This window comes from Lissotriton vulgaris, chromosome 8, assembly GCF_964263255.1.
Source record: "Lissotriton vulgaris chromosome 8, aLisVul1.2, whole genome shotgun sequence".
Taxonomy (NCBI): Eukaryota; Metazoa; Chordata; class Amphibia; order Caudata; family Salamandridae; genus Lissotriton; species Lissotriton vulgaris.
This window is the reverse complement of record NC_141696.1, coordinates 359338110-359360707: the sequence shown is the minus strand read 5'-3', so window position 1 is coordinate 359360707 and position 22598 is coordinate 359338110. Positions and strand designations below refer to the sequence as shown.

The window sequence follows — 22598 nt, the reverse complement described above, 5'->3', positions numbered from 1 at the left end:
ATCAGGGCGGGGTGGGGTCGTGGACCTTCTGCGTCTGGCAATGGCTGGAACATCAGGGCGTAACCCTGGTGATTCAACACCTGGCAGGTTCACTGAACGCCAGGGCGGACGAACTCAGCCGCCGGTGCATGATGGATCGCGAATGGCGTCTGAACTCGGACGTGGCGCAAGGTCTCTTTCTGCAGTGGGGAGAGCTTTGGTTAGATCTATTCGCCACCGAAGAGTTCTGCGCGTTGGAATTTCCAAGGCGGCACTCACTCGGAGACGCTTTTCGTCGTGAGTGGAGTTGTGGTCTGTTATACGCCTTTCCGCCTATACCACTTCTCCCGAGAGTGCTAAAGAACATCAAGCTCGACCGGGCCCAAGTCATCCTTGTGGTTCGGGACTGGGCACAAAGGTACTGGTATCCCGAGCTACTCAGCATGTTTCTCGATCCCCTGATTCCTCTGCCTCTTCAGGAGGACCTTCTGTTGCAGCAGCAGGGGACGGTCCTCCACCCAAACCTGTCCTGTCTCCACCTCCATGCGTGGAGATTGAGAGGCGACTGTTGAGGCCATTTGACTTGCCTCCTGAAGTCTGCAATGTAATTCTGGCAGCCAAGCGTCCCTCTACGAAGTCTGTATACACCTGCAGGTGGAACAAATTTGTGGCATGGTGCACAGCAAAGGCTGTGGATCCTCCCTCTGCACCTCTTTATGAGGTTCTCCTCTTTCTTCTTTCTCTTGCCCAGCAGGGCTCTGCTCTGGGCACTATCAAGAGCTACCTTTCTTCCCTTCCCGCCTTCTTAAGGCTACCTGATCAGCCTTCTTTGTTCAAGTCCCCGATTGTAAATAGGTGCTTGAAGGGCATCACTCATATGTTTCCCCCTGTTCCTTTCGTGATGCCTCAGTGGAACTTGAACCTGGTTCTGACTTACCTGATGTGTGCTCCTTTTGAGCCGCTTCATAACTGTCCTCTCCGTCTTCTTACTCTTAAAACTGCTTTCCTGGTTGCCATCACCTCTGCCAGGAGGGTGAGTGAGCTCCAGGCTCTTTCCTCCAAGCCTCCTTTACTTTCTGTCCATTCGGACAAGGTTGTGTTGCGGACAAGACCCTCTTTCCTGCCCAAGGTAGTCACAGCCTTCCACATCGGGCAGTCCATCACCTTGCCCACCTTCTTTCCGCCTCTGCATCCCTCGAAAGAGGAAGAGGGGCTCCACCGTCTGGACCCAAAACGTGCGCTCTCATTCTATTTGGATCGCACACGCCAGTTCTGTGTGGATGACCAACTCTATGGTGGTTATGTGGGCGCCAAGAAAGGTCAGGCGGTGCACGAGCGGACCATCTCTTGGTGGGTCGTGTTGTGCATCAAGGTACGCTACTCCTTGGCTAGAAAGAATCATCCTGTTGGGCTGAGAGCCCATTCCACTCGGGCCACGGCAGCTACTACTGCCCTGGGTCGGGGAGTCCCCTTGCAGGACATCTGTTAGGCAGCTACGTGGGCCTCACTGCACACGTTTGCAAGACACTACTGCCTGGACAGCCAAGTCCGGAGAGATGGCTTCTTTGGCCGTTCCGTTCTCCAGGACTTTCTAGTGTGATCATTGGTTCGCAGACCCACCACCGGGGTTGGTATTGCTGCGGTATCTATTCTAAGGTAAGGAATCTAATACTAACCTGTTTCTTTCAGATGCACAAGCTACTTACCTTCAGTAACGATATATCTGTAAGAAACAGTAGTTAGTATTATTCCATCACTACTTTCTGGTACCCAAAAAGGGCAAAGGGGGCCTACGCCCTATCTTGGACCCGGGACTGTCAACAGCTTCCTCTGGAAGTAGAAGTTCAAGATGGTGACACTGGCTCAGGTCTTAGCTGCCCTGGACCCAGGAGACTGGATGGTAGCATTGGACTTGCAGGACGCCTATTTTCATATCCCCGTCCTGCCGGCCCACCGGCGTTACCAGCTGTTCACGGTAGGCCATGAGCACTTTTAGTTTACCGTGCTCCCCTTCGGCCTTACCAGCGCCCCACGGGTGTTCACGAAAGTGATGGCGGTGGTTGCAGCTCATCTGCGCAGGTTAGGGGTTTCAGCCTTCCCCTACCTCGACGACTGGTTGTTGAAGGCGGGCTCTCCCCAGACAGTCGTCAACCACCTCCAGACTACTGCCGATCTCCTGCACCTGCTGGGGTTCTCCATCAATGAGCCGAAGTCAAACCTGTGTCCCTCTCAGAAGCTCCTCTTCATCGGAGCGGTTCTAGACTCGGCACAGTTTCTGGTTTAACCTCCCGAACAACGGGTTCGGGATATTCAGGCTCTGATTCCGATCTTTCAGCTGTTATCCTGAGTCTCGGTCAGGTTGACGCTGCGGCTACTGGGGCTGATGGCCTCCTGCATCCTTCTGGTGCATCACGCCAGGTGGCGGATGCGGGCTCTGCAGTGGGACCTGAAGTTTCAGTGAGCCCAGCATCAGGGCAACTTGTCCGACCATGTCTTGATCTCGGAGGGCACTGCAAGACAGTTGCAGTGGTGGCTCACGGACCGCGATTGGGTCAGCGGCAGATCCCTCTCCCTACCCCAACAGGAGCACGTAGTTGTGACGGACGCGTCCCTCCAGGGCTGGGGGGCCACATGGGAGAGGCGGAGATCAGAGGCCTCTGGTCTCCGGCAGAGTCCCGGTTCCACAACAACCTTCTGGAGCTGCGGGCGATCCAGCTTGCACTGAAGGCATTCCTCCCTTCTGTCCGGTGGAGTGTAGTGCAGGTGTTCACGGACAACACCACTGCCATGTAGTACTGCAACAAACAGGGCGGGTGGGGTCATGGACCCTATGCCAGGAGGCTCTGCGCCTCTGGCAGTGGCTGGAACATCAGGTCGTGACCCTGGTGGTTCAACACCTGGCAGGTTCCCTGAACGCCAGGGCGGAGGAACTCAGCCGTCGGTGCATGATGGATCACGAATGGTGTCTGAACTCTGACGTGGCGCAAGGCCTCTTTCAGCAGTGGGGAGAGCCTTGGTTAGATCTATTCGCCACAGGGGAGAACGCGCAATGTCATCAGTTCTGCGCATTGGAATTTCCAAGGCGGCACTCGCTCGGAGACGCTTTTCGTCGCGAGTGGAGCTGCATTCTGTTGTACGCCTTTCCGCCTATACCACTTCTGCCCAGAGTGCTGAAGAAGATCAGGCGCGACAGGGCCCAGGTCATCCTTGTGGCTCCAGACTGGGCACGAAGATACTGGTATCCCGAGCTACTCAGCATGTCTGTCGCTCCCCCGATTCGTCTGCCTCTTCAGGAGGACCTACGGTCGCAGCAGCAGGGGACGGTCCTCCACCTGAACCTGTCCAGTCTCCACCTCCATGCTTGGAGATTGAGCGGCGACAGTTGAGGCCATTTGACTTGCCTCCTGAAGTTTGTAATGGGATTCTCGCAGCCAAGTCGGTATACGCCTGCAGATGGAACAGATTTGTGGCATGGTGCACAGCAAAGGCTGTGGATCCACTCTGCCCCCTTCCTGAGGTTCTCCTCTTCCTTCTTTCTCTTGCCAAGCAGCGCTCTGCTCTGGGCACTATCAAGAGCTACCTTTCTGCCCTTTCCGCCTTCTTAAGGCTACCTGATCAGCCTTCTTTGTTCTTGTCCCCGATTGTAAATAGGATTTTGAAGGGCATCACTCATATGTTTCCACCTGTTCCTTTCGTGATGCCTCAGTGGGACTTGAACCTGGTTCTGACTTACCTGATGTGTGCTCCTTTTGAGCCGCTTCATAACTGTCCTCTCTGTCTTCATACTCTTAAGACTGCTTTCCTGGTTGCCATCACCTCTGCCAGGAGGGTGAGTGAGCTCCAGGCTCTTTCCTCCAAGCCTCCTGTACTTTCTGTCCATTCGGACAAGGTTGTGTTGCGGACAAGACCCTCTTTCCTGGCCAAGGTAGTCATAGCCTTCCACATCGGGCAGTCATCACCTTGCCCACCTTCTTTCCCCCTCCGCATCCCTTGAAAGAGGAAGAGAGGCTCCACCGTCTGGACCCAAAATGTGCGCTCTTCTATCTGAATCGCACACGCCAGTTCCCGGTGGCTGACCAACTCTTTGTCGGTTACGTGGGCGCTAAGAAGGGACGGGCGGTGCACAAACGGACCATCTCTCGGTGGGTCGTGTTGTGTATCAAGGCATGCTACTCTTTGGCTAAGAAGGAGCCTCCTGTTGGGTTGAGGGCCCATTCCACTCGGGCCACGGTGGCTACTACTGCCCTGGGCCGGGGAGTCCCCTTGCAGGATATCTGTCAGGCAGCTATGTGGGCCTCGCTGCACACGTTCGCAAGACACTACTGCCTGGACAGCCAAGTCCGGAGGGATGGCTTCTTTGGCCGTTCCGTCCTCCAGGACTTTCTGGTGTGATTATTGGTTTGCAGACCCACCACCGGGGTTGTTATTGCTGGGGTATCCATTCTAAGGTAAGGAATCTAATACTAACATGTTTCTTTCAGATGCACAAGCTACTTACCTTCGGTAACGATATATCTGTAAGAAACAGTAGTTAGTATTGGATTCCTTACCGCCCACCTATCCTCCCCGTTCTGCGAACCGATATCTAGGGTTAAGGTCATCCCCTTTCAGGGCCCTAGTTTCTTGGCACCAGTGTCGGTTTTTATCGTGGCTCTGCGTTTCTGGCGCGGAAAAGCTGTGTATAATAACTGATCACAGCGCGCGAGGGCGGCGTCATCGCGGCGCCGACGGCGGACGCGGAGCCTCAGACGACGCCTACCGACTCGCAAGGGTACTGCTATGCAAAAGTTTCCGGATCCAGTCTGAGGCCTGGGGATAATCTAAGGTAAGGAATCTAATACTAACTACTGTTTCTTACAGATATATCGTTACCGAAGGTAAGTAACATGTGCGACTGCACTTACATAACTGGAGAATCCACTCTGGGGTTTGTAGGTTTGTCTTGCTCATGCATCGGCAACCTAACACTTATAACCAAGCACCCTGCCCTCAGGACTGAAGAGCCTACCATAGGGGTGAGTTATAGGTTTTAAGTGTAGTGACCTCAGAAATAAGGAATCTTAGATCTGTCATGAGAGGTGCAAGCCCCAACTCACACAGGCTGTAATGGCAGGCCTGTAGTCACAGTTTAAGTGGACTCCCATAGGTGGCACAATATATCCTGCAGCTAATGGGTGACGCCTGGTGTACCTATGCCCTTGGTAACCTAGTGCCATATACTAGGGACTTACAAGGGTACACCAGTAGCCAATTGTGGATGTACGAAAGTACTTACCATGGTCATATTAGTAAGAAAGCAGAGTGACTGGGTTGTTCATTAGCAGCATCCCAGTCAGGCTAAGTCAAAACACACTGACACCAGGCAAAAAGTATGGGTAACCATACTAGAAGGATCCTACCTTCCTACATTACTCCACTATTCTCTGAGGTATTGGCCGTAACTTACAGTCCTCAATCCAACCAGTACAATGGGCAGCTCACTTTTGCTCGATTTTCTCCTTTGCCAACTCAGAACAGGGAATAACCACCCACTAAGCATCGGAAGCACTAATAGACATAGTATTTAACCATGAAGAGGTACTGAAGGCCATTTATAATGGAAAGGCCCCGGCCCCATGAGTTACCTATGGGTACCTAGAAGTCACACCCTGTACTCTGGGCCCTGAATGAATGAAAAGCAATTTATAACGCGCAACTTTGCCCAACGGGCGTCAAGGCGCCTAACCAAACATTGTCCAGAATCCGAGAACATGCTACTGATAGGCCTCGATGAAAAGCCGCGTTTTTAATGCTTTCTTAAAAAGGGCCATAGAGGGTTGTGCTTTTAACTCGGAAGGGAGGTCATTCCACAGTTTAGGGGCCATAGAGGAGAAAGCCCTTCCACCCCATCTGACTCTGTTTGTTCGAGAGACAGATAAGAGATTCTTAGAGGCAGAACGAAGGCTTCTGCTAGAGGTGTAGGGGACAAGAAGGGAGCCAATGGCTTCTGAACCTCCACCTTTTAGGGCACTGAAGACCAGGCATAGAATTTTAAAAGTGATCCTAAGATGGATCGGGAGCCAATGCAGACTCTTCCTGGCGAGAGTAGCAGAGAAGCTGTTAGGGGCGCCCAGGACAAATTTGGCAGACGCGTTCTGACCGGTCTGAAGACGAAGAATCAGGCTCTTATTTCTTCCCACGTACAGGGTGTTACAGTAATCCAGCCGTGATGCCACAGGGCCACCACGGTCTGTTTGCGAGCTTGGGGGGGGAGAGATAATGGGCTATTTTCCTAAAAATCTTAATGACTCCCCAACAAGTGGACACAGTATGGTTAACCTGCTGCGTCATGGCCAGTGAAGTATCAATAATCACGCCCAGATTACGGGCTGATTTTACAGGCATAGGACATATTCCCAGGGAGGGGTGCCACCAGTCACTGGACCATATGTCTTGATCTTTGCCGAAGATCAAGACCTCGGTTTGCTCTCCGTTCAGCTTCGGTGAGTTTAGAATCATCCATTCAGAAACTGCCTGCATGCAGTTCCTGAAGCTGATCTCGGAGGTACTCACCGAGTAGCCCTGCTGCTAACTAATGTCTTTAATGTGGCAGGAGCTCCCCCATCCTGGTCGATCTCCCTTATCATAGCCATCTTTAAGAAGGGATCAAGGGACAACCCTCCAAATGCTATCGCCTGAGCTCTTTACTCAACTCTTCTGCCAAATTGATGGGTAGAGCGCTTTTGAGAGATTACAAAAGTGGGCCAATGATAATGAAATTCTTTCGAATGCCCAATATGGGTTCAGGAAAGGTCTGTGGACGGTTGAGAAATCGCTCCTGATTGAGAAATATTGTCTGGCTAAGGAAGGGGTATTATATATTTGCTTCCTTGAACTTAGCTGTTCATTTGACTTAGTCAACCACATCAGTCAGTGGGAGTGAATGGATAAGTTGGGGGCACCCAAAGAGATCATTTCACTCCTGGCTCATTTATATAGCAATCTAACAGCTAAGGTTCACTTTGGAGCTAGCTGGGAATTAACTCCATTCTTTATCATTGGAAGAGTTGTGAAGCAGGGGTGCCTATTTACACCCTTCCTCTTCTCCTTTTACATCAATGGAGTGGTACAATCGCTTCAGGCGCAGAGATCTCCAGTTTTGGGAGATGGCAAATCCCAATCTTGTTGCACGCCGATGATGATGACTCACTCTACGCTTCCCAGCCGAGTGGTCGCTCCCTTTGGCTCCGGTATCGTTTTATAACGCTTTGTGCTGCTAACTGTGTGGAATCAATTGCCTGCTGTGCGCTTTGTATGCCGCTTTGCATATTTTGAGATTTTACATTGCCAGCGCGACTTTGCTGCTCTTTTTAGCCTATTCCCCCAAGCGCCCTCCATTTTGTTGTTGTTGTCCTCATACCTAGCCTGCCCCGCCTCCCAGCTGAGACGCCCTCCCACAGACTTGAACAGCGCTCCGTTACCTGGAAGCGCCGTGACTCACTCTACGCTTCCCAGCCGAGTGGTCGCTCCCTTTGGCTCCGGTATCGTTTTATAACGCTTTGTGCTGCTAACTGTGTGGAATCAATTGCCTGCTGTGCGCTTTGTATGCCGCTTTGCATATTTTGAGATTTTACATTGCCAGCGCGACTTTGCTGCTCTTTTTAGCCTATTCCCCCAAGCGCCCTCCATTTTGTTGTTGTTGTCCTCATACCTAGCCCGCCCCGCCTCCCAGCTGAGACGCCCTCCCACAGACTTGAACAGCGCTCCGTTACCTGGAAGCGCTGTGACTCACTCTACGCTTCCCAGCCGAGTGGTCGCTCCCTTTGGCTCCGGTATCGTTTTATAACGCTTTGTGCTGCTAACTGTGTGGAATCAATTGCCTGCTGTGCGCTTTGTATGCTGCTTTGCATATTTTGAGATTTTACATTGCCAGCGCGACTTTGCTGCTCTTTTTAGCCTATTCCCCCAAGCGCCCTCCATTTTGTTGTTGTTGTCCTCATACCTAGCCCGCCCCGCCTCCCAGCTGAGACGCCCTCCCACAGACTTGAACAGCGCTCCGTTACCTGGAAGCGCCGTGACTCACTCTACGCTTCCCAGCCGAGTGGTCGCTCCCTTTGGCTCCGGTATCGTTTTATAACGCTTTGTGCTGCTAACTGTGTGGAATCAATTGCCTGCTGTGCGCTTTGTATGCCGCTTTGCATATTTTGAGATTTTACATTGCCAGCGCGACTTTGCTGCTCTTTTTAGCCTATTCCCCCAAGCGCCCTCCATTTTGTTGTTGTTGTCCTCATACCTAGCCCGCCCCGCCTCCCAGCTGAGACGCCCTCGCCCCTCCCCCTCTACCACCCATATATGACAGGAGTTCCCGCGCGCAGCGTTCACGCGCAGCGTTCACGCGCAGCGTCCGCGCCCATCCCGCGCCGAAGGTGCGCCAAAGGTAAGCCCGTCTACGCCCGGACCGCGCCCAGCGCCAGACCCCCTGGCCCCCGTCCCTCCCAGCCCCCCCGCATTACCTACGATGCCGCTACCCTCCTAGCCCTTAACCCCAGTCGCGCCCCCAACTGCGTCCAAGCCGCCCCTGGACACACCCATGGACCTTTCTCCTGCTACTCCTGCAAATTCATCGGCACCGACAACACCTCCGCTACGACCACAACACAGACTCCCGACCCTAACCACCTACAGTGCATCCTTCTCAACACTCGATCGGTCCACAGACACGCCATTGACCTATGGAATCTACTAGACACCATCTCTCCAGACGTCGCCTTCCTAACAGAAACTTGGATGAACGCTTCCTCCGCCCCAGACATCACCATTGCCATCCCTGAAGACTATAAGATCACACGCAAGGACCGTACCGGCCACACAGGAGGAGGAATCGCTATCGTCCATAAGAAATCAATCCGCATCTCAACCAGCTCTGACGCCAACCTCGCTAACTCCGAACACCTTCACTTCCAGATCCACATCGACCCCAAAACCACACTCAGAGGCACCCTCCTCTACAGACCACCAGGACCCCGCGCAAAATTCAGTGAAGACATCACGGACTTCATCACCCCACACGCGCTCCCCTCCAAAGACTACATCCTTCTGGGAGACCTCAACTTTCGCCTTGAAAAGATCAACGACCGCAACACCGCCACCCTCTTAGACAACCTCGCCAACCTCGGACTTAAACAACTAGTCACTTCCCCCACCCACATCGCAGGTCACACACTCGACCCCATCTTCACCTCCAGCAATCATGTCTCCTTCAGCCACACTACGGATCTCCTCTGGACTGACCACAGCTGCGTTCACTTCACCTACAACAAACCAAAACCCACCATCCACCTCCAACCTACTCTGCAAAGAAACTGGAACAAAATCACCACGGACCAGATCTCCGCATCGCTCCTTCTAAACACCCCAGCCCACTCTTCTAACGCAAACGAAGCCGCCTCCAACCTCACCCTATGGTTATCCAACACCGCCGACACCTTAGCACCACTGAAAAAACGTCAAAGCAAACCTGGCAGCAAGAAGGCCTCATGGTTCAACGATGATCTTAAGAAGTCCAAGAAACTCTGCCGCTCCCTTGAAAAGGCCTGGAAAAAAGACCCAACCACTAGCACCAAGGACGCCTTCAAAAACGCCACCCGCACTCACCACCAACTAATCCGAAAGGCCAAGAAAACAGCATTCAAGGATCGACTTGACAACAACGCCCACAACAGCAAGGAACTTTTCAACATCGTCAAGGATTTTTCCAATCCCTCGGCCAACTCCAACGACATCACCCCCTCTCAAGCTCTCTGCGACTCCCTAGCCTCATTCTTCCACAACAAGATTGCAGACATCCACAACAGCTTCGACAACCAACCCGGAAACCAACCCACCCTACCATTTGCTGAACATTCTCCCCCCGTGAACACCCTTAACGACTGGAACCCAATCTCCACTGAGGACACAATCCGCCTGATGAATTCCATCCACTCAGGATCCCCCACAGACCCATGTCCTCACCACATCTTCAACAAAGCAGACTCCGTCATAGCACCGCACCTCTGAGACGTCATCAACTGCTCCTTCAACTCCGCCTCCTTCCCGGAAGACTGGAAACACGCTGAACTCACCGCCCTTCTGAAAAAACCCACAGCGGACACCACCGAACTCAAAAATTACCGCCCCATCTCGCTCCTTCCATTCCCGGCCAAAGTCATCGAGAAAGCTGTCAACAACCAGCTCGCCGCCTTCCTCGAAGCCAACAAATCCCTCGACTCCTCACAATCTGGCTTCCGAGCAAAACACAGCACTGAGACCGCCCTCATCGCAGCAACAGACGACATTCGAACTCTACTGGACAATGGAGACACAGTCGCCCTCATCCTCCTCGACCTCTCTGCAGCATTCGACACAGTCTGCCACAGCACCCTTTTACAATGCCTCAATAACATCGGAATCCAAGGAAAAGCACTTGAATGGATCACCTCGTTCCTCACCGGAAGAACCCAGAGAGTCCGCCTCCCACCATTCAAGTCCGAGGCCACCGAAGTCATCTGTGGCTTACCACAAGGATCCTCACTCAGCCCCACCCTCTTCAACGTATACATGAGCCCCCTCGCGGACATCGCCCGCCAACACAACCTCAACATCATCTCTTACGCGGATGACACTCAACTAATCCTTTCTCTCACCAATGACCCCAGCACCGCCAAAACTAACCTACACGAAGGAATGAAAGAAGTTGCCGAATGGATGAAACAAAGCCGTCTGAAACTGAACTCAGACAAAACAGAAGTCCTCATCTTAGGTACATCCCCCTCTGCATGGGACGACTCCTGGTGGCCGGAAGCCCTCGGAAAAGCACCCATCCCGACAGACCACGCACGGAACCTAGGCGTCATCCTGGATTCTTCACTCTCAATGAACAGACAAGTCAGCGCCGTATCCTCTTCCTGCTTCAACATTCTTCGCATGCTCAGAAAAACATTTCGCTGGATCCCCACCGAAACAAGGAAAACAGTCACCCACGCTCTGGTCACGAGCCGACTGGACTACGGAAACACCCTCTACGCAGGCACTACCGCTAAACTCCAGAAGAAACTCCAACGAATCCAAAACGCCTCAGCCAGGATCATATTAGACATCCCACGCAACGAACACATCTCTGGTCACCTTAAAGACCTCCACTGGCTACCCGTCAATAAGAGGATCACTTTCCGACTGCTAACCCACGCACACAAATCACTCTACGACATCGGACCAGAATGCCTCAACTCACGACTGTCCTTCTACACCCCCTCCCGCCAACTACGTTCTTCCAGCCAAGCCCTCGCCACTGTACCTCGCATCAACAAGACCACCATGGGAGGCAGATCCTTCTCATACCTGGCTGCTAAAACATGGAACTCACTCCCCGATTACCTTCGCCTTACCCAGAACCACCTAGCATTCAGAAAGCAACTTAAAACGTGGATATTTGACAAGTAATCCTCCTCCCCTTTCTAAGCGCCTTGAGACCCTCTGGGTATGTAGTGCGCTATATAAATTCTCTGACTTGACTTGACTACTAGCTCTCACACCCAACAGCCTGCAGGCTCTTATCAATTCCTTTGCAGACTACATAGAGAGAAAGGGTATGTGAATAAACATCACCAAAATGTAAACTGTGAGCTATGGATGACCCAGGGTTAAACCTAGCCCCTTTAACATCAAGTGAAAGAAACTGCAAAGCACCAATGTTTTCAGCCATTTGGGGATTCAGATATCCTCAAACTTAGACTGGAATCGTCACAAAGAGGCATGCGCCTCTAACACGATCAGGAAGAATGAAGGTCTGGTTAGCAGTATCTCTAAGTTAGGTACACAGCATAAAACAGTCTTTACAGGACTTGGGACAGGGATAAAGTGACCTCTGGGCACTGACTATTCGCTGACTATTCCAATAGGGATTTAAGGGGGTTTGTAACTATGGCCTGCCAAGAGAAAAGCGCCCGCTCTGATAAACACAAGTTCTTGGTGGGACATTACTTAGTTTTAAATAATGAATCCAGTTGTAAGCTGCACCTTACACTCAGTCACAACACTTATCACAGGTACCTTTTAGCACGTTTCCGTCTCCTCATTTTTCGCTGTAAATTCGAATTCCCACGGAAAGCAGGGTGGGGGACCATCATTTTGAAATGCTCACTTGATAAGCTGTCGGTTCAATCTACCCAGTGTGTTAAACTTTTATGTAGGTTTTATCTTAAAGCCATTTTTTAAAAGAAATAATCGTAGATCATCATTATGCGTGCAAGTATTTGTACGATTTGAGAGATGTGAAAGTCTGCTTCAGAGTCGCTTTTCTTCTTTCCACTGTGCTCCATCTTAAGGACTCATTAAGTGACACAGGAAATGTAATAAACTAGCCCATCAGCCATAATACTAAATATATGACCCATATTGAGTCTTCAAACATGGCTGATTAGCGCTTCCCCATATAACAGATATTTATTTTATCAAGTCAACAGTTCTATGTATTTTTAATGTGTTTATATCTGTGATCTACAACATGAAATTGGATATTTTTTATTGAATTGTGTGGAACTCAGTGATGCTTTTGTGACTCTTTTTCACGAGTCGAATAAACTTGTATGATTATGACGAGGCCTTCAAGAAACTACCCTCAACATTCCAAAAGTTACAGAAAATTTGCCAGAAGCAGCAGGCACTGCTAGGTCATTGTTTGCCCACTTGACTTTGGTTCAATCCCAGAGTTTTTAAAAAGTTGATGTTGTGGGAGGTAGTTAATCTTCATCATCGGATCTGTATTGGTACTCAGATTACTGTTGATCAGCAACCTTGCCCCTGTTCTTCAGGCCAGTTCACTATCCTTGCCCTTTTGCAAGGATAGTGTTTTTTTGTCAAGTGAGAGAAGTACTAAGTCACCCCTTCTCACTGTTTAATTAGCGGTGTTGGATAACATCTTCAAGTATTGCTGCCTTCATAGCAGCCGAGACACATCTAGTTGATAGTGACTCCTTGTTAGTCAAAACTAAAAACCTGCTGAGACATTTCTGTGCCTCATGGAAATGTTGGTGGGTTTCCAGGAAGATTCCTTGTACCCAATACTGCCACAAATGATTCCTGCTGTGTTTGTGACAGCAATAGAAATAGTTGCATGCTAGTCTAAAACGGAGAATGTATCTACCTCAATCTTTCTTTCAACTGTTATGTCTTCTCTGTACAACTTTCTGAAAATGGAACCATTCTCTCCTTTGTCGTCTAGTTCTAATGGTGATGACTGTTGACAGATAGCAAGGTTGGGGTGCTCATGAAGAGCATGAAAATAAACGGCATATGCTTCTCATAGAAGAAGATAACGATATTTTTTATTTGAGAGCCGCTGTTTAGCTATCTCTGATAGTGTTTTTCCCTCAGATACTGGCATAGCATGTGCAAGTCCTGATGGACAGCACAGTTGAATGTTGTATCTCAAAACACAGGAGCTTATTCTCCAAACTCTGAGGAGACCATGCGTCTCAGAGAGCATAGACTGTAGACAGAGTAAAATGTTTGTGGAAATGGAACATAACAACTGATCAACTAAGCCCAATTCCCTAATGCAAATTCAGAGTGGTTGCTACTTTGAGGTGATGGAACTCACCTTTCAAGTGTTTTGTAATCAATCAATAACGGTTTTTGCAATCATATTAACAGAAAAAGCCCGAGTTTTATTTTTTTTGGGATCCTACTTCACCAACCTCATTGGGGTGAGAGAGGAGCACCCTCTCTCTGTATTGGACATTTAATCTTTGCTAGACATCCTATTGCTGAAAGTCAATCGGAAAATAAGGTTGCACAAGGCTCTTGATTTGTTTTGGCTTGGTTTGGGTCAGGCGAAAAACTACTACTTTGTGCACTGGTTAGGTTATTTTCACTGAAAAGCAATTTCCTTTTGCAGAAACAGAAGTGAGCGGTTGTACTCGTATCGATCTACAATGGACGTTAAAGTATAACTTTAGCACTTTCTGTAAAATTCTGTGACATATCTGATGTATTTTTATTTGCTAGGCATCTATCCTCTTGGATAATCTGTTACAGTAGGGGCGGCTAGGTTTGATTTTTAGTGGAGGAATAATTTCTGGGATCTTCCAGAGGGTTAAACCATACAGTCACTCTATTTGTAGTATTTGATCTTAAAAGTAAAACATGTAAATCAGGAACTGAAACCGTACTATTCCCTAACCAATTGAGTACAAAGAAGAACAATTGTATGAGTAAGACCTCACCAGAATGTTAAACGTTTGTTAAGGGACACAGGTGTTTTATTCGACATTCTGTTTAAATTAACATATGTTTTTCCAGATGAACAGGTGTCGCTTTTGATTAGTTAATGTTATAAGGCTTTCTGATCGGTTAATATTCAACAGTGGGAGAGTAAAGATCGGTGCTAGTCTATGGGAAGTGGAAGATTGTGTTCCAACTGCTTTTTAATTTCTGGTTAGTGCATTGGATAAAGCTAAGTAGTTTGTTCTGTTCAGCAGGTTTATACTTGGGCTTGGTGTCAGATGGGAGCAGAAATTCTCCAGTGGGCCAAGGCAGGAAATAGTGACCAGGGAGGGCTCCATGGAGCAGAATTAGATACATTTGTGGTCCTGCTGACACCCTCAGTTTGGACTCCAGAAAGACCAACCATGAAATCTGTACTTGCTAAATACACTTCACCCTGTAAGCCCTTGGCCTCCTCTAGCTCCTGGTTCTCTGTACAGTCACACTTTGACTTTTGCATTGCATTTGGGGTGTGAGTTATGGTTTCTTCAGTTCTTCATAACTAGCTAAATTTAAAGGATTTTTCATGTTTGTTTCGAACCATGGCTTGATTTTTTTAACAGAATTTCCAAGGTTTTAACTATATGTTAATGTCTTATGAGTAGAAGAAACTAACTTACAGTAAAAAAAGTGTTCTTTTTATGGTGACCCCGCTTGTATGAAAGTGCTTGCCAGTTAGTTGGCACAAGGTTTTTAGCTCCTGAAAAAAAAAACTAAAAATGCAGAAGAAATTTCCTATGTCACTCAGTTTATGTATACCTGTTTAGAAAAACGTCAGCCCAACATAATGTAGTACTTCTGAATAAATGATCAGCTGTTTGTTACATTTAATCATATAAGTTGCTCAAACAAGTTAATGTTTCTGTGACTGCTCAGTTTCATATGCAGCGTCTGCAAGGCAACAATTTTCTTTTTCCTAGATATTAAAATGTTTCTGCCAAAATTGACCAAGAAGTTTAATAATCATTATTTTGACTTTATGAGATAACATTTGTAGTTCTAATATATTAAAATTAGATTTCCCGATAAAAATTTACAACTTTACAGCTGCCATTTTATAGAAAACTATCAGGACACTGACTCCTTGTAGGAAGGTGGATACCTGACTATGGTTACCTCAGATTTATTGCCTAGTGTTTAGCTGGTTTTCGACTTAGTTGGCCTGGGATCCTGCTAATCAGGGTCCCAGGATATCTGCTCTCTCTGTAAAATGGACTCCATGTACCCTAGGTACATCTCCAATTGGATATTGGGTCACCTTATCAGCCCCTGTACAGTGTACTATAGGTACCCAGGGCATAGGTGCATCCAAGGCCTACCAGGGGCTGCAGCATATCTTGCCACCCCTGGCTGGCCATCCAAAATGACACAACTGGCTGATCACTCAGCTGGGGCAAGGTGGTGTAATCACCCCTTGCTTAGATATAGTATAACTATATCTAAACCTATATCTGGACCCATATACACCTATAAGGCACTCCTATGGCAGGCCTTAACAATCCTGGAGGCAGAGTGCTTGGTTTTATGTGAGATGGTGCTCTAGCATGAGCTGAGCCGGTCTGCAGCTTTCGGAACCAAGTCCCTTAGCTGTTCTGGGATATTGCCATACCATATACTCTTAAGTGCATTATAATCCTCGGGGTTACTTGCTAGCTTTGGTTTGGCTTTATCAAAACATGTCGTGTAAGGTGTCATACGCTTTGGAATACTACCCCCTCGCCAGTTCTGGCGACGGGGATAGCATTCCACCCTTCTAGAGGGAGAAGACATGTTACTTTGCTTAAACGCGGTTAAATCTAACCAGAGCCTCAGCATCACAAAATGGATGCTGCTGCCACCGACACAAGTCTGGCCTCCTGCTGCTGACCGAAACTCCGGCAGGGGAGGCCTAGACAAATGGTATCCTGTCACAGGGAGGTGTTACACGACAGGAGATAGTGGATTGGGGCAGGGAGGGCTGAATGAAACTAGACACTGCCTGGGGCGCACAAGGCGTCCCATGCATAGTCAAGTTCAAACCGGTGCTGGGGCTCCCCAGCCCCAGCTCTGGCGCGAAACTGGACAAAGGGAAAGGGGTGTAACCACCCCCTTCCTGGGTCCCACCCATAGGAGGGACCTAGCAGGATATCCAGCCCCTTGATTTGGAATAAAGGTAGGAGCTGTGCCCATAGAAGAGAGATCATCCTGACTGAAACTTTGAAACGAAACTCTGGACCCTTCGACATCCTACTACTCGTAGAAGACTGAAGAATCTCCCTTGTGGTCAAGATGTGGCCACCCTGTGCAAGCAGGCACCATCAGCGCATCAAGACTTTCTTTGCTGTTGCTCCCGCCGGAGCTCAAACGACAGAGACAGACAAGAACTGGACTCCCAGACTTCCAACAGCCCGATCCACAGTCCTAGCAAAGCTTAGACCCGTGGAGGCGACGTGAGACGTGGGACCGGCCATCTTGAAAAGTCGACGAAGTGCTTCCTGTGCAGCTCCCAAGGCTCCCTCGACGCTGTGCTTTGGGGTTTGAGAAGCCCCAGCCCCGAGCAGCCTGTGCTCCAAAGACCACCTCTCCACACTTTCCGAGTGCTGCCTGGGGCCCTTTTGCACTTTTCCTGCTCGACACGTTGTCCGGTCGCTTGCCCGTTGGCTAGTGGCCTCTGTGACGATGATCCATCGAAACTACACTGCTGGTCTGGTTGCTCCAGACTGGCCCCAGCTCCCCTGAAAAGGAGCCCCCGATCTGACCTTCCCGGTCCGATCAAGAAGACATCTTCGAGTCCTGCGTGGGTTGCCTTTGCCAAGGCTTGGTGACTCCAATTCGCGTACCGACACTGCCGACAGCAAGAGCCTTCGTGGGACAGCTCGTGTTCACCAGCTGGTCAACCTCGATCCTTCCTGGTCCACGTGGCAGCAGAGACAAACTATTCGACAGCTCCTGATCGCAACCAGACATTGCCTGGTTCCATCCTGGTTACATCCTGGTCACTGGCTAGTGACCCAGACTCTGTCCCCTCTGCTTTCAGGTCCTCTACATCTTTGATCCACCCTTGGATCCAACCGGACTCTTCTCTCCTGGCCGCCAACAGCATCTTTTCCTCCAGGCTCCATAGAACTTCACGACGAAACCCGACACACTTTGGCACCTATGCACCCGCTTCCTATGGGTGAGGTAACGATATAACTCCGGTGCTCCTGTAGTGGTTTACACCTCTAGTGTCCTAGTTTCAAGTGTCTAAGTTCTAGTCCAGTCGGAAGACTCCCAAAGCTATAACTTACTGATTTTTACGCACTATTGACTTGTATGGTAAACGCGGTTACCTATAGACACTGCACCCTATCCTCTGGGCCTCCTATGTCCTAACCTTCATTAGTCCAGTGTAGGCCCAGCGATTCCCAAGGCCCTAGGCCTTACCATTGTTCGTGACGTGGTTCTTATACCACTTTTTTAATATATGGTTTGAGTGGCCACCCGGCCTATCCATAATTGTGCAGCTTATTGTATGTTATACTGTGTTCTTTGTTGAACGCTTGTGCTTCTGTGCTCATAAAGAGTATAGGGGATTATTCTAGAAATAAATACATATATTTTGTAATATATAACTTGTGTGGTGTCCTTTCATTTGGTATTTGAAAGGATTGCATATGGTAAAACAGCTGGCTTCACATGCCCTCTTGAGTTTAGCCTAAGACTGCTTTTGTCCATGCTACCACTAGGATAGCTGGTCTATAAGGTTGACTTACAACCAATCACCATAAGGGTCGTTTGGGCTGGTGCAAGGTGCTCATTAGAATAGTGATCATCATATACCAGGCCAACTTCTCACACTCCTCTAGTGTGTTCTTATTCATATTCGCAGTAGAATTTCTCTCTGTTGATGCTCAAGCATGCTTGTGTTGCTGGCACTTATGTTAGTCTAAGGGTATAATTGTTTTATTACTCAAATTTGGTGCTTGGTGAGTATGCATCACTTGTTGTCTGGTAAGAGGATAAAGGCTAATTTTCAGTATTGTTTTAAAGAGCCAACCCAACACTGATGTGCTTCCACAATACTGAACTGGTTAGTAATGTGCTTATGTTAAAGTTCATGAAGGTGTTATTTTATTGGCCAGTTTGACTCATTTTTGTGCCCTGAACGAACTGATGCTTTGCCAGTACCAACTTGAGGTTTCTTTATTGCACATACTTTATACTTTTAGTCCTCCAGCTTTCTTCCTATGTAGCAGGAGCCACTGCTTAGATAACTTTATTTAGTGGTTATGGATATTAAGCTTAATTATGTTTTTTCCATACAGGTAGTGTATGCATTGTTGATGCCTGCCAGTGCTCCACTTGGGGAAGATGCAAGTGATTTTCAGTTCAACTTTCTGAAAAGTGGTGGCTTACCACTTGTATTGAGCATGCTGACGCGAAATAATTTCCTGCCAAATGCAGATCTTGAAACACGACGTGGTGCCTACCTCAATGCTCTGAAGGTCGCCAAACTGTTGCTAACAGCAATAGGCTATGGCCATGTACGAGCTGTAGCAGAAGCTTGCCAACCAGTTGGAGAAGTTGCTAGCCCAATGTCACCGGTAACCCATTTTATTTCACCTCTATACCTATTCTTTGTGTTGAGAATCAAATGATCTGTGTTGTTGATGTATAATGGACTTTGTCAACAAAGGATTTTGTTAATTGGTTTTATAATGTGGTTCACTTTAAAGGTTGTTTTTCTTTGTTTTGTGTTTTAATTATGCAGTGCTTACTACCATTAACAAAGCATTGCAGTGATTTGTGCTACTCTGGACCCCAGGGTTAGTGGTTAATCTTGTGCTTTCAAAGATCCATTCCAGGCATTTACACTAGTTTATTTGTGGTAGATTAAATTAATTGGAGTTAGGAGAGATCATTAGTGAGGATACAGGAGTTGGTATTGCCAGCCTCAAGGATATTTGGTATTTTTGATTTGCAATGGTATGATTTTCAAACGAGAAGTGTTGGGCAATTTGCTGAAATATAATACTAATAAGGCACATAGGCATGCAGTTGGGACTTTAGGGAGAAAATACACGCAGGGATAGAAGGCAAAGATGTGGGCATTCAAAAGAAAGGCAAGGGAGAAATTGGACGTTTTAGGTCAAGGTCAAATTTTCATGTAGGGTTTTAGGAAAATAGAGGAAAGCGGCTATTTGAGGTAGCATGCAATAGAAGCATTCAATAAGAGAATGCAATACTTTAGAAAGAATCCACTTGTGAAACTTCAGTTTTGAAACAAAATACAAATGGTAAATCCTCAAGCCCTAGAGAAAGTCTTCGTCATGAAAAGACAGGTGCCAACCTTTGAACTTAATGTTTTCTTTTTTGATATAACGGCATGCAATACCTTTGCAGCGTTTGGATCATCAAGTTCATTAATTAAAACAAAAAGTCCCTATTCAATAATAAGTTAGTTTACTGGCCTGTGTTTCATATTGCATACTGTATATGCGTCATCAAACTGTTGGGGGTTTATTAATCAAAAAAACAAAATAAACATCTGAAAATTTCGTGCTGTTCAAGGTGTGATCTGTTAGGTAGGCAGTACTAGAACTGTAACTCCCTTTTTATTGTACTTTAAAGGAAGATACATGTGTTTCCTTTTCGAGGCAACATATGCCAGTTTTGCATCTTGCATACCCTAATGTGAGTGTAGTTAAGGGCCTGAATTTCTTATCTCCCAAGATCTTTTTTCTCTCTTTTCTTTCAGATATGCATGCTCATGTAAGGCTAGATTTGTTGTGAGTTAAACACATCTGCTCCTAGATCCACCTGGTGTAATGCGGAGCTTGCATTAGCCAAAAACGCAATGTTTAATTGATAATTCTGTACTGTAGTTTGCCAGTGATAGTTAGCCTGCTGATCTGTTTCATCCTACCGTTTCTTTGAGAATTCAGGACTGTGTTCTTGTGTAAAACTTTCACTGATTGCATGCACTCGCAATAAAAGCTTCAAGATCTACAACATGTTTTCAACTATCTAATAATTGAATTTGCTTTTTTAGATCTTACCCACAGACCGCAGTACTTGTTTGTTGGAGACCTTTTGTTACCAATAAACATACATACATAGATAAATACATTCAGTACAGCACAGAGTGGGCTTAAGGTCAACCCCCATATGCATTTGCCTTTTGGCACTTTTTTAAAGCCATTGGCCACTTGCAGTGTCTTTAAAACCATGGCATTTTGTGGAATGTTATGTGAGGCTTTATGTAGTAGCCCCCTTTGATAATGTCTCCACCGGGCTGCCACCTCCACACCCTTTCTGTCTCTATTCTCCCTCCATTGTCTAACACCGTGAAAAGATATGGCCCCGGTTGATTCTTTCACAACCACAGTGTACTATCTGGTGACGGTTTGCTCTTAATCTGGCTTTGCGATTCAGCAAGCATTGGGAAAACCGAAATGTGAGCAAGACCATGTCGACCTGAATAATGCAAGCCAAGTGGCAGCTAGTTAATAGAGGTGGTGGGTCTCCAACTGCTCATTTCCTACCTTGTTTTTATTTTTAGGTCTCGTAGCGAAAACACAGCGCGTAAGCGCTGTGTCTCGCCAGAGATCTTTTGTTGCTGACTCTGCTTCCCAGGAGACAGTGCTGGCCGCGCGCATCTCGCAAAAGGCGTTCGGCGCAGGCCACGCGCGCGCGAACGCGCTCGCTGTGTCTGTCTCTTGGAAAGCTCCAGCGCATGCGCATACACAGTGACCCAGTCCCCACTGTCTGCTCTCCCCTGTCGCACAGATCGCTCTTCAATCATAAATCAGTGCTCCCCCGAGCCACACGCTTCCCCGGGCACATCAGACTTGCGCTTCCCCGGGCACATCAGACTTGCGCTGCTGCTTCTTACCTTCTCGTGAGAGGCTGACCTCCGGGCAGTCCTCGGTGTCGAGTTCCTGAGCTCGCCGTCCGTCTTGCGAGATCACGGGCTGAAATACTCCTCCACTTAACAAAAAAAAACAGCGGGGCATCTGTAGGGTCCCCGCCAGACGCTTGCAACCCACAGGGTGCACTCCTGGCCGCGGCCGGCATGTTTTCGGCCAAGGTTTACGTGCACTCTACTGGCCCCGTCACGGAGCCGCGGGAGGGGGCGTGGTGCGTTGCGTGCGTGAGCTTCTACAGAGACAGCTCACGTCGCGCGCCTCTTAGGTTTCGGTTTCGTTGATCTCTTTCCGTGTGATTCATCATCTTGAAAGCGCTCTGAGCCGTCTTCAAGAGTGAGTAACCCAGTGTTTGAACTTACAAAGCCACTTTTAAATTATTTAATTACTGTAGAGTTATGAAGCAGTCGGAGACTTTTTATTCGCAAATATTAACTCACATCAGACTGTCATTTTATTTTCCTCTGTACTTCATCACGGCTGCTAGTGGGAGGGGCCGAGGAATCTGAGCCCCCGAGATACAAGATGGCAGTGCTTCTCTGCTAGGGTTAACCAGCGGCAGAGACCTCCTCAATTGGTGATTTCACCTCGGTGTAGCATCTGTTCCAAGTCTCAGCCCATTGATTTCTGAGGCTCGCAGTGTGCTCTTGAGCAACGTGGTACCTCATAAATAATGAGCGTTTTGTATGAAAGGTGACGGGGGGGCATCTATGGCCACCAGCGTTGTTATTTCTGGTTTTAGATGCTCTGACTCTCGATCAGAAAGAAACCAAAGCGCGCTGGATCGGGTGTCACACGGGGATGGACGGAGAAACTGACAAATGTTATCGCATCCAAACATTGCCTTCAAATTTAAAAAAGTAATACGAGCAGAAGTGAAAATAGTGACTGTTGAATGTTAAACTCATTCTATCCGCAGTTGTTAATTTATTACTTTAATGAGCGCGGCGCCCACTAGGGACACCGCGCTCACTTTACGTTTCGCGCATGGTGGATCATCCTCCGGCCGCGATCACTCAGAGGCGCTCACAGACTTCTCCCTGGTCCGCGGAACAAACTGAATCACTGTGTGCAGCCGGTGCCGAGCGGGCTCTGTGTGCTTGTTTATTTACGTGCGTGGTTGGTTGGTCTCCGGCCCCATGACTCAAGGAGTTTACAGACCTCTCCCTGGTCCGTGGGTCAGACTCGATGCCCTCACCGGTGCCGGGTCCGCGCGTTTGCCGAGCTCCTCCCGGTTCCACGGAACTCGCCGTGTGCATCAGGTGCTGAGCTGTTTGTTGACTGGTGGGGGGTTGATCACCGGCCCCATCACCCCGGTCCTAGTGAACAGATTGACTCGCACATAAGATGAACCGCTATGTGCAGCCGAGACCCCGGAAAGAGAGGCAGAGAAAAAAAATGAGCAACACAAAGTGTCCACCCTTGTTTGGCCGCCTCCATTGTCCCCAGCCC

General features: G+C 48.5%; 1 protein-coding gene across 4 annotated transcripts in view; it reads left to right on the top strand.

Annotated features, from left to right (window-relative positions):
* The window catches only part of USP9X (ubiquitin specific peptidase 9 X-linked), a 1749911-nt gene that overhangs the window by 977733 nt on the left and 749580 nt on the right, over positions 1-22598 (top strand). For all 4 annotated transcript variants that reach the window (XM_086934127.1, XM_086934125.1, XM_086934124.1 and 1 more), the window contains one exon: positions 18546-18824. In XM_086934127.1, the coding sequence (XP_086790253.1) occupies positions 18546-18824 (279 nt within the window). The remainder of the gene's footprint in view (positions 1-18545; positions 18825-22598) is intronic.